The 15,133-nt window shown below is 40.2% G+C and overlaps 1 protein-coding gene across 2 annotated transcripts in view; it reads left to right on the top strand.

Moving 5' to 3' along the window:
* Nucleotides 1-15,133, top strand: part of LOC124135365 (orexin receptor type 2-like) — a 38,141-nt gene extending 23,008 nt beyond the window's left edge. For both annotated transcript variants that reach the window (XM_046500670.2, XM_046500669.2), the window contains exon 2: nt 12,222-15,133. In XM_046500670.2, coding sequence (XP_046356626.1) covers nt 12,247-13,440 — 1,194 coding nt within the window. In that variant the 5' untranslated portion in view covers nt 12,222-12,246 and the 3' untranslated portion in view covers nt 13,441-15,133. The remainder of the gene's footprint in view (nt 1-12,221) is intronic.

Raw genomic sequence — 15,133 nt, 5'->3', positions numbered from 1 at the left:
AGAAACATATTCCCTCTTCGTTGTTTCGTTAAAGCTAATTAACGTGGTACTTAACATTTCATAACATCGTTAACAAAACCTAAATCTTATCTTTTAATTTAATCGATAAACATAATGTTCACGAGTCGCTGTTACTGTAAGACATAAACATACACACTTCAATATTCTTTCTGAGCATTAAATATGCGTGAAAGAAATCTATCTTTTATTGCGACATGGTGATAAGGTTGAAAGAAAATAAGATTTATGCCAACAATTTCCTCGAGTCAGAGTAGCGAGCACGCATCTGTTAGGGGCTTCTTGCTTCTAGCTTTCTTTTGTTTTTTTCATATTTTCCTTTACATAAAGAAAATGCCTGGAAGCATCAAGGGACGAAGGATAATTTCAGCCGTGTTATCATTTTGCGATCTCCTACCCCGACATGTGGGCGCGAGGAGAATCAAGTGATCATCTAATCACCCCTTAAGTCGTCATTCTCAACGCCATCTGTTGGCGAACGTTGAAACTAAAAAAAACATTACCACGCGCAAAATGGTTTAAGTTATGATCAATATTAACTGTGTGGAAATGTACCGTTTGTTCTGAGTAGCGACATATGGAAACGCTGTAGGTCAGAGATCGCGGTTATTCGAGAGAGTGTGAATGAATTGTGTGTAGCCGCCCTGTCGACGATTGGCAGCATGAATGGAAGGGTGTATTTACTGTATCCCATGAACGTGGTGAATAGATCAGGTCTGGTATATTATCTGCCGACTACCAGGTGATAAAGTCATTGATTTTATTTTTGCTAACCAGAGCGGTTCGACATGTCTATTGAAAAATATTGCGATAACCGTTACGTTGCGCATGAGCTCGTGAAGTCTTTCAGCTGCAAACGTCATTTAATGACGTTACGTTTTTCAATACAGGCGCTGCGTATAGGTACAGTTGGAGATAAATCGTTAACTCTCCACTATAAGTATACTATTACATGCTGATAATCAACTTCCCATAATCGCATATGATGTAGGTTAAATCGTTAAATAAGCGTCAAGAATTCATTTTAGAGGGTCCTCAGGTCCGACGTTAATTCGAAGCAGGCAGTTTCTCCTCAGAGAAACGTTTGCATCAAATTTGTTTTCATTTTTTCCAGGCGTTTTCAGGACAGTCGTATATTTAAAAAACTAATTTTTCAGAGCGGCGTTTGCATCTAGTTTGTTCCAAGTCTCTTTGTCCATCTAACGTTACACCAGCTTTTGTTCACCAGACATTTATTCAAGGACGGTTTAAGTATTCGCGGGATACCGATCGCGCTTCATTGTCAGTCAGTGTAATGGGGAGTGCAAGAGACCTGGGCCCACTTGTACAAAGCGATTTTAGTGCTGAAACCATCTTAAGTCCGATACTTTAACATAGACTTATAATGGCCTTAGAGCTAAGATTGCTTTGTGCAAATGGCCCCGGGCCCTCTTGCACAAAGCCATCTTAGCGCTACATCTATCGTAAGTCGATATGAAAGTATGGACGTTACGATCGTCGTAAGCTAAGATCGTTTTGTGCATGAGGATCCTTATCAGGACTAGCTGACGCACTCTTCTTCTCTATCGCATGGAATCCACTGCATGTATCCGCACAGCAAGCGAGAGATGGCGTGACGCATATTAAGATTGTATAATTTTATCACCGCGTGGGAAACTAACATTATTATTAGCTTAATTAACCTTCAGATTACCTGAACCTGCATGGCACGTGAATGAACAACCATAACGCTGTAACACCTGTGCACAGTTCGTAACTGCATCGTAAACTCTGGTCATAAAACTATTCTTGAACTCGAAACACATGTTATTTCTTTTTTCTCAAACGGGAAGGTGAAGTAAAGGAGGCAACCCCAGACAGTTCAATTTCAGTCGTACCAAAACCACTTTGTTTATCTGCTGAGTCAAATTTTATGAATCAAAACAAAATACCAATCTGGCAGTTAAAGTTCCTACTTACATACAGACGTTGTTTCAAACAAGGCAGACATCACAACGTCTAGATTTATGCTGAATATCGGTGACACCCTTAAAGGTCTCTATTATCATCATTGTCATGGGTCACGTACAGCTCGAAACTTCTGATTACTCGACATGAAGTCTAAATTTGTTTGTGTCGATTTGTTGGGAGGCAGTTGGTGGCGCTCTTCTTGTAAATACATGAATTTTGTGTTGAGGCCAATTTCGGCAATACTGGGTCAAATAATATCGTGGAACGATGACTCGTAATCAACAACGTCACCGAACCGAACATGTTCCAAAGCAGTCACCGCCATTGATAACCAGTAGGGTGCTGGCTACCTAACAAACACTTGCATCTGTGGCCCTATCGTTAGCCATCGGGTGAATGCGTTCTGCAGTTGTGTAGTTTCAGAATTCCAAGTTTATGTCACATTTACTTCATCAGTCCCTACAACAATGCTGCACGTCATAATTCTGTGAAAAAAATATTTAATGATAAAGTAATTATCAATATCGATCCATCATGTCGGCACGAGTGTTCAATCTAAAGCCTTGTACACACAGGTGAAATGAGGTTTAACGTCGCGGATTATTTCACTTATTCATATTATATGCACGTGTGTGTGGCTGCTTGTTCTAGATAGATAGATAGATAGATGTATAGATAGATTGAACATGGGTACCCCACTCAGCCACAGAATAAAGATAGATAGATAGATAGATAGATAGATAGAGAGATAGATAGAGAGATAGATAGATAGATAGCACTCCACTTATTTAATTTTTACTAAATTTATATTGTGCCTGAGAGTTAGAACTTTACTGTGCTTTTCATATATATACTGACGTGTATGCACGTGTGTGTGGCTGCTTGTTCTAGATAGATAGATAGATTTATAGATAGATTGAACATGGGTACCCCACTCAGCCACAGAATAAAGATAGATAGATAGATAGATAGATAGATAGATAGATAGATGCTTTTCATATATATACTGACTCCGAGCAGGTCAGTCCTTGTTTTATCCTCTGAATGTCGAGCGTCAGGGTCAACAGAAGTCATCTAAAGTCTTTCGATATATAATGCGGCCAAGGGTTCGAACCACCGACCTTCCGCCTTTCGAGGAGACGCTCTATCCACCAAACCAAGTGGCGGTCCTGAAGACACAGAAATGAGATATGTGGCTCCTAGGAACGAAATGCCAATGTCGGTTACTACTCCACGCGCTTTACTGACATTTGAGATTTCAAGATAAAAAGATAAAATAGAATACGTTTCCTATCGTTGTTGCGTTTTTGCAGAAAAGGAAAACCGTTTCGATAAAACCAAATAAAAACGACGCCAGGCTGTCCTCTTGAGACAGACAGTATCTTTCACAATATCATTTATCTTCTAATGGCTTTTCTGTGTTAACAAATCTCACCGAACTGTTTACAAGTTAAGCAATACATTCGAGCACGACATAGCCTTAGACATAAACATTTAATTCATCGTTTCCTGTGTTCAATCCGGGCAAGAGAGCCGAGGTCTGCCAGAGACGTTGTTCGGAGTGCGCAATCGGACGTCGCTGTTTACAAGGTCATGCGTAACGTCTCTTAAGATCGGATACAGCCGTTTCCTGTGGATTGTGACCGATATGTGAAGAATTCCGTTGTGACATTAAGTTGAAGATGTCACGAGCTGATTCACAGCTCACAATGAGCGGAACGATGCAGGTTAAGATATCCGGACCAAACGTTTCCCGTGACCTTTAGACATGCCTTGGAGGGTCGCGTATAGACTTGCATAAGTCCCGAAGCAATGAGTATTAGTTTAAATCATATTTTTTAGATTATCTAAATACTAAGAACAAGTTGTCTCCATAAAAGTGTGGTGTCTTTGTACTGTCCGCTTATCTAGACTTGCCTATAATAACGTTAGAATTATTATACATCCATGGACTTATCGTTCAATAGTGACGTGTAGCAAGGTTAGGTCGCGGACCGTTAGACCACGAGCTCACACAAAAACTAGCAAGTTTTATTCAAGGTAATCAACTAAAAATGTGTATCAAACGAAACTACATTGATTTGAACACTGTTCCCTATGCATGAAATAAACGTAGGTGATAGTTAAGTCTGACTTTGAACTCTAGTTGTGTATATTGCACTGGTTAAGTATTACATTAATGCATGCGTGTACCTTAGTCATACAGTGAGTGAGTATGATTTTACGCCGCTTTTAGCAATATTCCAGCAATATCGGGGGACACCAGAAATGCTGTCACACAGACAAAAACATCCAAAACTCAACATGTCAACAATTCTTTGGCAAGTCTAGATTTCTTCAGCTTTAGGCTGAGCATTAACAGATTACATGAGCTCCTTTCGATAATGTATTAAAAGACAATTAAAAAAAGATCGGGTTTTTTTTAATCTTAAATCATTTTCATTTGAGAGACTAGCTTTAAGTCCACCTGTACGTGAAAGGGAAATAAAGTCAGATGAACCAGTAAATACAGCAATGACTTGTGATGATACAGTAAAACCTCGTCTGTCCGGAAACCCCAGTGTCTGGACGCTTACTGTTGATAATGTCTTCACGTATAATTACACAGGGTAAAAATGAATATATTTGTTTACCTGGATTTCTTAGCCTGGAATAACGGTTTCACTCAGTACATTTTACATTGTAATACACTTGTGTTCAAAAGGTCTTTGACAACTTACTGTTAATGTGGAAGGGGCGTTTATTCATTATAAAAAAGGGGCACAGTAAGATAGATTGACAGACCTAGGAAAAATCCCCAAACACCAATCTGTGTGTCTGTTAGTTCAACATTTATAATTATATGAGTTTAAGAATTAATATGTTCCAAAAAATACACCGAACCCGTGAAGATCCCGGAAAAGAATAGGTCTTCAGCAACCCATGCATGTCATATGAGGCGCCTATGCTTGTCGTAAGAGGCGACTAACTGGATCGGGTGGTCAGGCTCGCTGACTTGGTTGATACATGTCATCGTATCCAAATTGGATGCATCGATGCTCATGAAGTCAACCACTGGATTGTCTGGTCCAGACCAGATTATTTACAAACCGACGTCATATAGCTGGAATATTGCTGAGTGAGGCATTAAACAACAAACAAACCATCTAACAAACAAAACGACATCGAAGCGATGTCACAGTCTCATGCAAGTATTAATAACAAAATCTGGAGCAAGGCAGATTCAAGACATCCCTTTATCTCTAATCTGTATGATTGTTAATATTTTTTAATATTAAAATTATAAAAAAGGCCTTATTACCCAGCAGTTTTTCGACTGAGCGGTTAACAATGGTCCTTGACTTTTCAAGTGGGGTTGAACCATTCCAACATTGCTATTCTGAGTGGTTATTGTTTATATTCATCACACTCGTACATGCAGACAGAAGACCGCAGCAGTCCGCCACTTGCACAACAGTTGATAGGAAGCGATCACTCAGTCATGTTGCTACTGCTGGTGTCGGCAGCGCCCATGTCAAAACTAATAACATGATATCTTAATGTAATCAGTCGAAATATCCGTTGAAACGCGAGCTTGGGTTTTGTCTCTGCCGACTGCGACAAGAGTATGCGAGTTATTTACGTTGGAGCCAGCGCACTGGGTGATATGAGTTGGGATATCTCCCCCCTGGGCCATCGTATTATCACGCTGAGCAGACGACAGTTGGGGGGAGTGGAGGGGCGGGGCTACCAGTTTTAGGCATGACTTGGTGGCATAGTCCTGCACCATGACTGTGGAATTTATGTATTTTATGAAACCAAAAAACAATCTAGATTATGAAAAAGTCTTTGAATCGGTATCAGGAAAAACAATTAGTGGAAAGGAATGTATTGTGGAATAAAAAGATTTCGTTCCAACCATGTGGTGGTCTGCTGTTGGCATTATTGGGAAAACGGGAACCATTTGGGAGTGCTGGAGCGAGGACTGTCAGGACTGGTGATTTGGGCAAGGGGACATTGAATAGTGGGGGCTAGAAAGGTTGTTGGGGTGGGGCGTACCACGATATTGTACGAAAGTATTACTTTGATTTCCAGTCTTGTGCATATTTCAGGGGTGAATGATTAACATGGTTTTCAAGACTACTCTCTTCTGCCTTGTCAGTCAGACGTGACAAATTGCAATAAAATTATATTTGTGTTCCATCTCCCTGTTGCAGGAATATGTCATAACACGACCCACCAAATATTAGTAAAGTGCAGGACAAAAAATATGCAAACGTTGTCAGAACGTTTCTAGGGGATATAATTGGCTTATAAAATTAAACCCCAACATACATATTTTATTATTCAGTCAAATATACACTTTTACCAAACCGAATTTGGTCTGTAATAATACATCATTTCAAGCAGATATTTCACATGCTGATATTATGCTGTAAAGGTGATGAATGGGAGGTATGCATGCAACAGCAGTTCAACAATCCCAAAGAACCCACACCCTTCCCAGTCCTCTTGGAGGCACACCCCTACGAGTGACACCACAACTGTACGCCTCTATGTGTGTGTGTGTGTGTGTGTGTGTGTGTGTGTGTGTGTGTGTATTAGTCCAGGTTTATTCCGGTTTTTATAGTACCAGCCCACTGAGAGACCATGCCGCAGTTTAACATGGATACCCTTCACAGATACAGTATATTGACTCCGAGCCGACCAGTCCTTGTTTTAGCCCCTAATGCCGGGCGCCAGGCAGGGTAACAACAAGTGCCATCTTATAACATCTTATAATATCAGACGCTCTATCCATTAGACCACAGAACCGGCCCTGTAATAAATGGAGTGAAATAATAGTTGGCCGTACTTGGATAGATCAGCACTCCCAGACAGACTGTTATAAGCAGACGACAAGTAGTAACACATAGACGACAAGCAGATTTCAGAACAAGAACAAGCCCCATGTGTATCAAGATTCTTGTCGTGTTGCAGTCCTCTGTTATCAGCACGAAACTTGTGAACTGCTGAGGATGAGATCGCACCATCGACTGATAGACAGTCGGCTGCACGAGGCATCTGGTGCTCACTGTACATTTAATACATTCTTATCGTGTCTCGCAAACTAAAACTCGTGAGACTTCATTAAAAGTTTTGATAGAATTAAGAAACGTATTTTGAAATATTCCCTGAGGGAATTTCTGTCTGCAGTCTTATCTCAATTTCTATTTTTAAAAGCAAAATACATAAGAATCACATAGCTGTCGGTATATTATCTTGTGGCTGATCTGTATGATCCATCAGTGTACGATGACAGGTCAGATCGGCTTGGTTACACTTAAACCAAAGTAGCTTGTTCCAAAAATACGTTTTTTTTAGGAATAATGCATCGATACCATGGCAACGGAGAATTTGTTTAAAAGGCTGTGCTAATATTGGCAATCGAACTCGGGCCATTCTTTAACGCGCACTGACGACTTGGCTAACACAATAGTATGGGTGTCACGATAAATCGAAATATCGATATATTGCTATTGGTAAACAATTAAAGTCAATAAATCGATTGTTAAATCGGTTTCCGATCAATAGTATCGATTTCAGGTAGGAATCTCGATAGTTTCGGTCGTATTTTCTACTATTTACCATAGTTTTACAGTTTCAATAAAATATATGCAATGCTGTTCAAATTTGTTTTTCTTTTGATCATGAATGATATTAAATTACACATGATAATGTGGAAATTTCTTTTTTTAAATTATTAGGGTAAAGAAAAAACAAATCAGTCATTTCTCAAACTTTACTTTTTATTTGTTGTTATGGTTATCAGATTCAAAGGAAACTTCATTTCCAAGGTTTAATTCAACTCTAAAATCCATCTAAATGAAAATGAAAATGAAAAATATCAATATGTATCGCAATAGTTGCTTACAATATCAATAGTTATCACAATAGTTTCTTTCAATATCAATAGTTATCGCAATAGTGATTTCCAGACCAATATTCACCCCTACACAATAGCATATAGGAATATACAATCGGTCATAGTTAACTATTCATATTTGTCATTTTATAGCAATTAGTTTAACAATTATGAAAGAATATAGATGAACGGTAAGACATAAAAAGAGACTGGATTATACAGTAAAGCACGTTTATTCATCATTCGAGATCCCTTTTTGGCCATTCGAAATGATGCTGTACAAACCCAACATGGTGTGCCTGGTGAAGGCCGGGGACTGAAAGCTTGACTGTATATTTTTGCACTGATTTGAATTGCCCCATGGGAATGAACACACAAGAAGAATGAAAATATAGTTGACATTTTGTCTTTGGTATTCCCTGATTTGATTTGAAAGAATTAACAGGCTCGATAACTTGGTTGATACATGTCATAGTACCCCAACTGCGTGGATCGATGCTCATGATATCAATCACTGGATTGTCTGGTCCAGATTTGATTATTTACATACCGCCATCGTATTATATGCTGAATATTGCTGAGTGCGGTGTTAAACAACAAACAAACAAATTGAAAGAATTAAGGAGTTGAAATCCATAAGCATATTTTGGTGTGCCCCGCCGTGACGTTGCAGACATATTGCTAAAAACGGCGTAGAGCCCGACTCACTCACTCACTCTACTGATATACTGTTTATCATTATTGACGAGGGAAACAGTTCGCTTGTTTACCGAACTTTACAAGAACACAATAAAACAATTGAAATAACAAAAACAGGTTACATCCAAACACTGACGAGAGGAAAACGCAGGTTTGAGAGAGTCGCTCCCTTCAACGACCTCACAAACCCTTTGTTTTTGCAGACTGTTTTCAATTACCGCGATGTTAGGATCTGTTTTGAAACAGTTTGTCGATGATAAGAATTTCCACTTGCCGTCTTGTTGACCTCAAATGTGTTTTGCTAACTTTATTCTGCCATTTTAGCTTCATCTTTTCGTGTCATCCACACATCGCTGACCCCTGATACATGCAATTTGAAAACACTCCAAAGAGGTTGGAAAAATAGCGGGAACATTCTCCAGGAACGGGAGACAAGGACTTTGTTTAAACTACACGATAAAACCTAATCTTAAACAAGCATGTAAACACCAGGAGAGACAAGGTTGCAGGGATACTCTGAGAAAATCGCAGTTGTATTGACTAGCGTCTTGTGGAAAATGGATGTCGATAAAAAAATTCAAGTGGCACTTAAGATGTCATGCTAGTGCCAGGCACAGCTAGGCCCTACAAAACGACATAGCAGAAAACATAGAAATAGTAAAAGATGGAGGTAAATGCTATTAACGACATTTAAACATTTTTGGTTCAGGGGGTTTACTAACTAACAAGTACTCTGATAGCTGCCACACACTCTGTTTCTGCTTCGTTTTGGGGGATATTGGGCCTGCGGAAGTCATCACATCACCCCGGGTCGTAGCCCCTTCATAGATATTTGGGGGGTCTGTTTCGCGCCATGGAATATACATGGGGTGTTTTATACGCATGACATGTGAAGGGTAACTTACTGTAAGAAAAAAACAGCAATAAAAAATGTGGGCTTGTTTTTGTGGTAATTCTTTTTAAGAAATGACATATGTCCGTGATGGAAACCGATTCAAGTGTTTGGATGCAGTATGAAATACTTGAGTTTAGTTTCCTCGATTTTTTCATAATTAAATAAAATTGGTCTTGTGCCACCATCCATCATCTTTCCGGGGCAAAGGGAGTTAACTGACTGTAAAAGTCCAGTTTAAACTCAAAGAGAGTCAACTGACCGTACAAGTCCAGTTTCAACTCAAGGTGAGTCAACTGACTGTAAAAGTCCAGTTTCAACTCAAAGAGAGTCAACTGACTGTAAAAGTCCAGTTTAAACTCAAAGAGAGTCAACTGACTGTACAAGTCCAGTTTAAACTCAAAGGGAGTTAACTGACTGTAAAAGTCCAGTTTAAACTCAAATGGAGTCAACTGACTGTACAAGTCCAGTTTAAACTCAAAGAGAGTCAACTGACTGTAAAAGTCCAGTTTCAACTCAAAGGGAGTCAACTGACTGAACAAGTCCAGTTTAAACTCAAAGAGAGTCAACTGACTGTACAAGTCCAGTTTCAACTCAAAGGGAGTCAACTGACTGTACAAGTCCAGTTTAAACTCAAAGACAGTCAACTGACTGTAAAAGTCCAGTTTAAACTCAAATGGAGTCAACTGACTGTAAAAGTCCAGTTTCAACTCAAATGGAGTCAACTGACTGTACAAGTCCAGTTTAAACTCAAATGGAGTCAACTGACTGTAAAAGTCCAGTTTAAACTCAAAGAGAGTCAATTGACTGTAAAAGTCAAGTTTAAACTCAAAGACAGTCAACTGACCTTAAAAGTCCAGTTTAAACTCAAAGGGAGTCAACTGACTGTAAAAGTCCAGTTTAAACTCAAAGAGAGTTAACTGACTGTAAAAGTCCAGTTTAAACTCAAATGGAGTCAACTGACTGTAAAAGTCCAGTTTAAACTCAAAGAGAGTCAACTGACTGTAAAAGTCCAGTTTAAACTCAAAGGGAGTCAATTGACTGTAAAAGTCCAGTTTAAACTCAAAGGGAGTCAACTGACTGTAAAAGTCCAGTTTAAACTCAAAGAGAGTCAATTGACTGTAAAAGTCCAGTTTAAACTCAAATGGAGTCAACTTACTGTAAAGGTACAGTTTAAACTCAAAGGGAGTCAACTGACTGTAAAAGTCCAGTTTAAACTCAAAGAGAGTCAATTGACTGTAAAAGTCCAGTTTAAACTCAAATGGAGTCAACTTACTGTAAAAGTACAGTTTAAACTCAAAGGGAGTCAACTGACTGTAAAAGTACAGTTTCAACTCAAAGAGAGTCAATTGACTGTAAAAGTCCAGTTTAAACTCAAATGGAGTCAACTTACTGTAAAAGTACAGTTTAAACTCAAAGGGAGTCAACTGACTGTTAAAGTCTAGTTTCAACTCAAAGGGAGTCAACTGATTGTGCAAGTCCAGTTTAAACTCAAAAAGAGTCAACTGACTGTAAAAGTCCAGTTTCAACTCAAAGCGAGTTAACTGACTATAAAAGTCCAGTTTTAACTAGACTATTGTAGTCGGTTAACACCCTTGCCTCGGGAAGATGACCGTCCCTTTACTGTTATATGTTTTATATTGACACGTACATTCTCTTGCCCGTTGGAAAATCACCATCTGTCAGGTAACATTGTAAAGCTCCGAAGATTGGAGTATTCAATAATAGAATTATCAGATATCAAAAGACACCAGAGTGATATTCCATTTATTATCGGATACAATTCATAATAATTTATTATGGTAACGTGTTAATTATGTTTTAAATTTGAAGTTCGAACTATGTGAACATTATTTAGGCGGATCATAATGAACGATTATGTAATCACTTCTTTAAATCGACTGGATTCTTTGAGGACTAACCATTTTATTTACCTGTAAATCCTTACCTAGATTGTCCATTTGCGCGTGGTAATGTGGGTTCTTTTTATTTGTGATTAGTTTGGTGGTGACTTGCAAATATGTTACAGTGTCACTGTGTGTATTTCACAGCGTGTACTAGTAGTCTGTTTCACAGTCCTTGAAAGGGTCGGCGGGGTAGCCTAGTGGTTAAAGCGTTCGCTCGTCACACAAAAGACCCATGTTCGATTCCCCACATGGGTACAATATGTGAAATCCATTTCTGGTGCCCCCGCCGTGATATTGCTGGAATATTGCTAAAAGCGGCGTAAAACAATACTCACTCGCTCACAGTCCTTAAACCATGTTAGTTTCCCTTCCTCCCAGCCCTTTCTGTAATGCAAAACACCAAATGAAGCAAGTCTAGATTTTCCTCAGGTGTAGGATCTCTCGTCTCATTGCGCCTCCTATTCAATTCAAATAGAGTTTCTCTAAAGATAAGTTAGTCTACGTGTACTGGGTACAATGTTTGAAGCCCATCGCAGATGCCCTCCGCCGTAATAGTGCTGGAAAATTGCTAGAAAATTGCTGGAATGAGCGGCGTGAGGCCATACTCAGTCATAGATTGTACTTGCACTATATACCTCTTTAATTTTGATCTTGGTTCGAATCCCAGATTTCCCTGATAATGGCTGTCGCCACCATACGGTGCTCATCACATCAAAGTGGTAAACAGCGAGCACCTGTAATACTTTCCTCCCACAGTAAGCATGCGCGGACGCGCCTTGATATAACCGACAAAATGTTCTGTTTGCCCAAATTGACCAACTTTCATCATCATCATGCTTGATATTATATTGAATATTTTTGGTCATTTCAGAATCTCCGTCAGCCATCCTCTAACCATGGCCAACTTGGTAGCTCGTGGAGAGATCGCTCACCTCATCCTCTGGAACGACACCAGTGAGATCCTGCAACGTCTCAACGACGCCAAGGCGTTTCTATACATCCCCGTCATCGTCTTCCTCATCATTCTGGTCGTCGTGGGGACGTTTGGCAACATCCTCGTGTGCTGTGTTTACTGGAACAAGCCGTACAAGGCGTCCTCCCACTACTTCATCCTCTCCCTCGCCATCCTTGACCTCTTCAGCTGCGTCATCGGCATCCCCACCGAGATCGCCGACCTCCGATACCCGTACATGTTCTATGCCCCCGCAGCGTGTAAACTCCTCCGATTCGTGCATTCCTCAACCATCATTGCCTCATCATCAATCCTCATCGAGGTGGCCTTTGACAGATATTTTCGGATCTGCAAACTCGGCCGTCAGTACAGCGTCCACAAGGCAAAGATGCTGTGTATTTTGGCCATTTCGCTGGGAATACTCACCTCATGGCCATCTTGCCTTCTGTTTGGACGCGAGACCATCCATTTTGGGATTCCTGGTGTTGAAGGCGTAGACTGTTCCACGGCAGACTGGGCGAAAGGAACCATCTACCCGACCCTCTACTACGGCTTCCTCTTCACCCTCTTCTTCATCACCGTCACCTTCTTCGTCGTGCTGTACAGTCGTATCGGGATTGTCATCTGGCGGAGGAAGAAGACCACCATCGGGGCCAAGATCGCCGTGTCCAAGTCCGGCATCAACAGCCAAGTATCCGACCCCACGTCGACCGAGGTGTCGTCGGAAGTTGACGAACACGGATGTCATAAGGGCCAGCACACTAAGGAAGCTATGCCGGCGCTGGGAAAGGACACGCTGAAGCAGCGCCAGAAGATGAGGGTGGGAAAGACCACCACTGTTCTGTTTGCCGTCACTCTGGCCTACATCCTCAGCTTCCTCCCGTTCCTCATCGTCATGGTTCTCAGAAGCATCATCAAAGACTTCGAGGGGAGGCTGTCCCCAACAGGCGAGGTAGCGTACAAGTTCTGTGTAAAATCCTTCTTCATTAACAATGCAATAAACCCCGTCATCTACAGCTTCCTGAACGCCAGTTTCAGGAGGGATGCCAAGCACCTACTGAGGAAGGTGGTCCGAGTCTGCTGTTGCTGCTGTTGCTGTAAAACGGAAGACAGGTGGGAGCACTCGGATGCTGTTTAAGACAGGACACTCCTGTTATTTATTGATAGCAGAGGTGATATCATATGGAAAGGATGTCTTTCTATAAAAGGACAGAGACCGTTGAGCCAATTGGAATGGTCAACACCCAACGGTGACCTTTGAACCATCCAAACAGGCGCTGCCCACTACCTCATCACAGCAGCCATGTTGGGAAGAGTCATTAACATCAACAGTGCAGACCAACATCTAACGTGGTGACAGATCTATAGTGGTCGATACATGAATTGTCTAGGAATATCCCAAACAGTAAAAGAGTGAGACGATTGAAAGTCTTACCCCAGAATGTAAACTCGGACACGTAATGTGCAATATCTGTACATAGATGTAAATAGTCATGGATGTGCTAGGACTTAATGTGGTGTGTACGTGTTTGTGTATACTGTGTGAGATCTGTAATTTTGTGCTATACCGTCTTATTTCTTATACCAGACTTCCATTTCTGTATTTTTGTTTGTAACTGAGGCGTTTCTATTACTTGGATTACGGACCCGTCAAACTAAAATCAAAACATTTCGTCGAATATATTCCAACATTCAAAGCCCCAGTAAAGGTTTCAAAAGTTTAACATGTGGAGTAAACTTCGAAATTTTACGTACTGGTGACAAAATTTATTTCCTATTTTGACTTGTACTATGTGTTTCCGTTTTTTTTAACAATTAACTTGCCCTTGCATGATTTTGTGACGGATGCCACTGGTGGGTCAGGATACGCTTATCTTTTCGCAAACACCTGGTATCATCACTATTTAATAGTGATTCATAAACACATTCTTATATAGTCAGAATCGTACAATGGACACTGCTTTTGGTAGCAATTTCTAATGGAAATGGTTTTGTCACTTTTATGAACTATTTTCAAATGAAAAGAAAAGTCAACCTATGACAGGTCTATAACTTTTCTATGAAGGCAAAGAGGCTTCCGTACATCCTAAGTTCGCCATAAATAGATTTATTGCTAACTAGTATTAACAATTTTATTAACACATTTTTCTTTTATTTCAATTTTTAAATTCATCCCCCGACAGTATTTTAAGACATCATAAGATTTGATTTTATTTTGGAAAATAATCCGTCAACCAATTGCAATAAAGAAAGCCTCACACGCAGTGTGTATCCTGTGTGGCAGCCTCGTCCCTCTTGGCTGCATTTAGCACCATCATGACCATCATATAATTCCCGCATCACTACATGATGAAATCATTTACATCATCATCACGTGGACATATCACATACCATCAGTGGGGTAGCCTCGTGGTTTAAGCATTCGCCGTCACGGGTCGATTCCAGCCATGTGTGAATTTTTTTAATGGTGTCCTCCGTCGTGATATTACTGAACACTGAAAAACCACAACGTTAACCATCAGTATGAGGACCAAGCATTTAACATCACCATAGAAATGTGTATCACTAACATAACATCACTATCCCTTTGTGGACCAATCACATAACGTCAAACATCACTTATTGGACCAATATATCAGCCTGTATGACACTGATGTGGCTACATATTACAATACCATCACTGCATGGGCCATCCATTGTAACATCAACAACTGTTTTATTCCAACACGATGCATTTCCAGTAATAACGAATTATATGTAGACATATGTGCCTTTACTTTATCGAGGTATGAATGTTGTGGGAACATGCATGATTAAAACCAATGACGATA

This window comes from Haliotis rufescens, unplaced genomic scaffold (assembly GCF_023055435.1).
Source record: "Haliotis rufescens isolate VD_foot unplaced genomic scaffold, xgHalRufe1.0.p SCAF_19, whole genome shotgun sequence".
In the NCBI taxonomy this organism is placed as follows: Eukaryota; Metazoa; Mollusca; class Gastropoda; order Lepetellida; family Haliotidae; genus Haliotis; species Haliotis rufescens.
The sequence above is the reverse complement of the archived record's forward strand: the minus strand, read 5'-3'. Positions and strand labels throughout refer to the sequence as shown.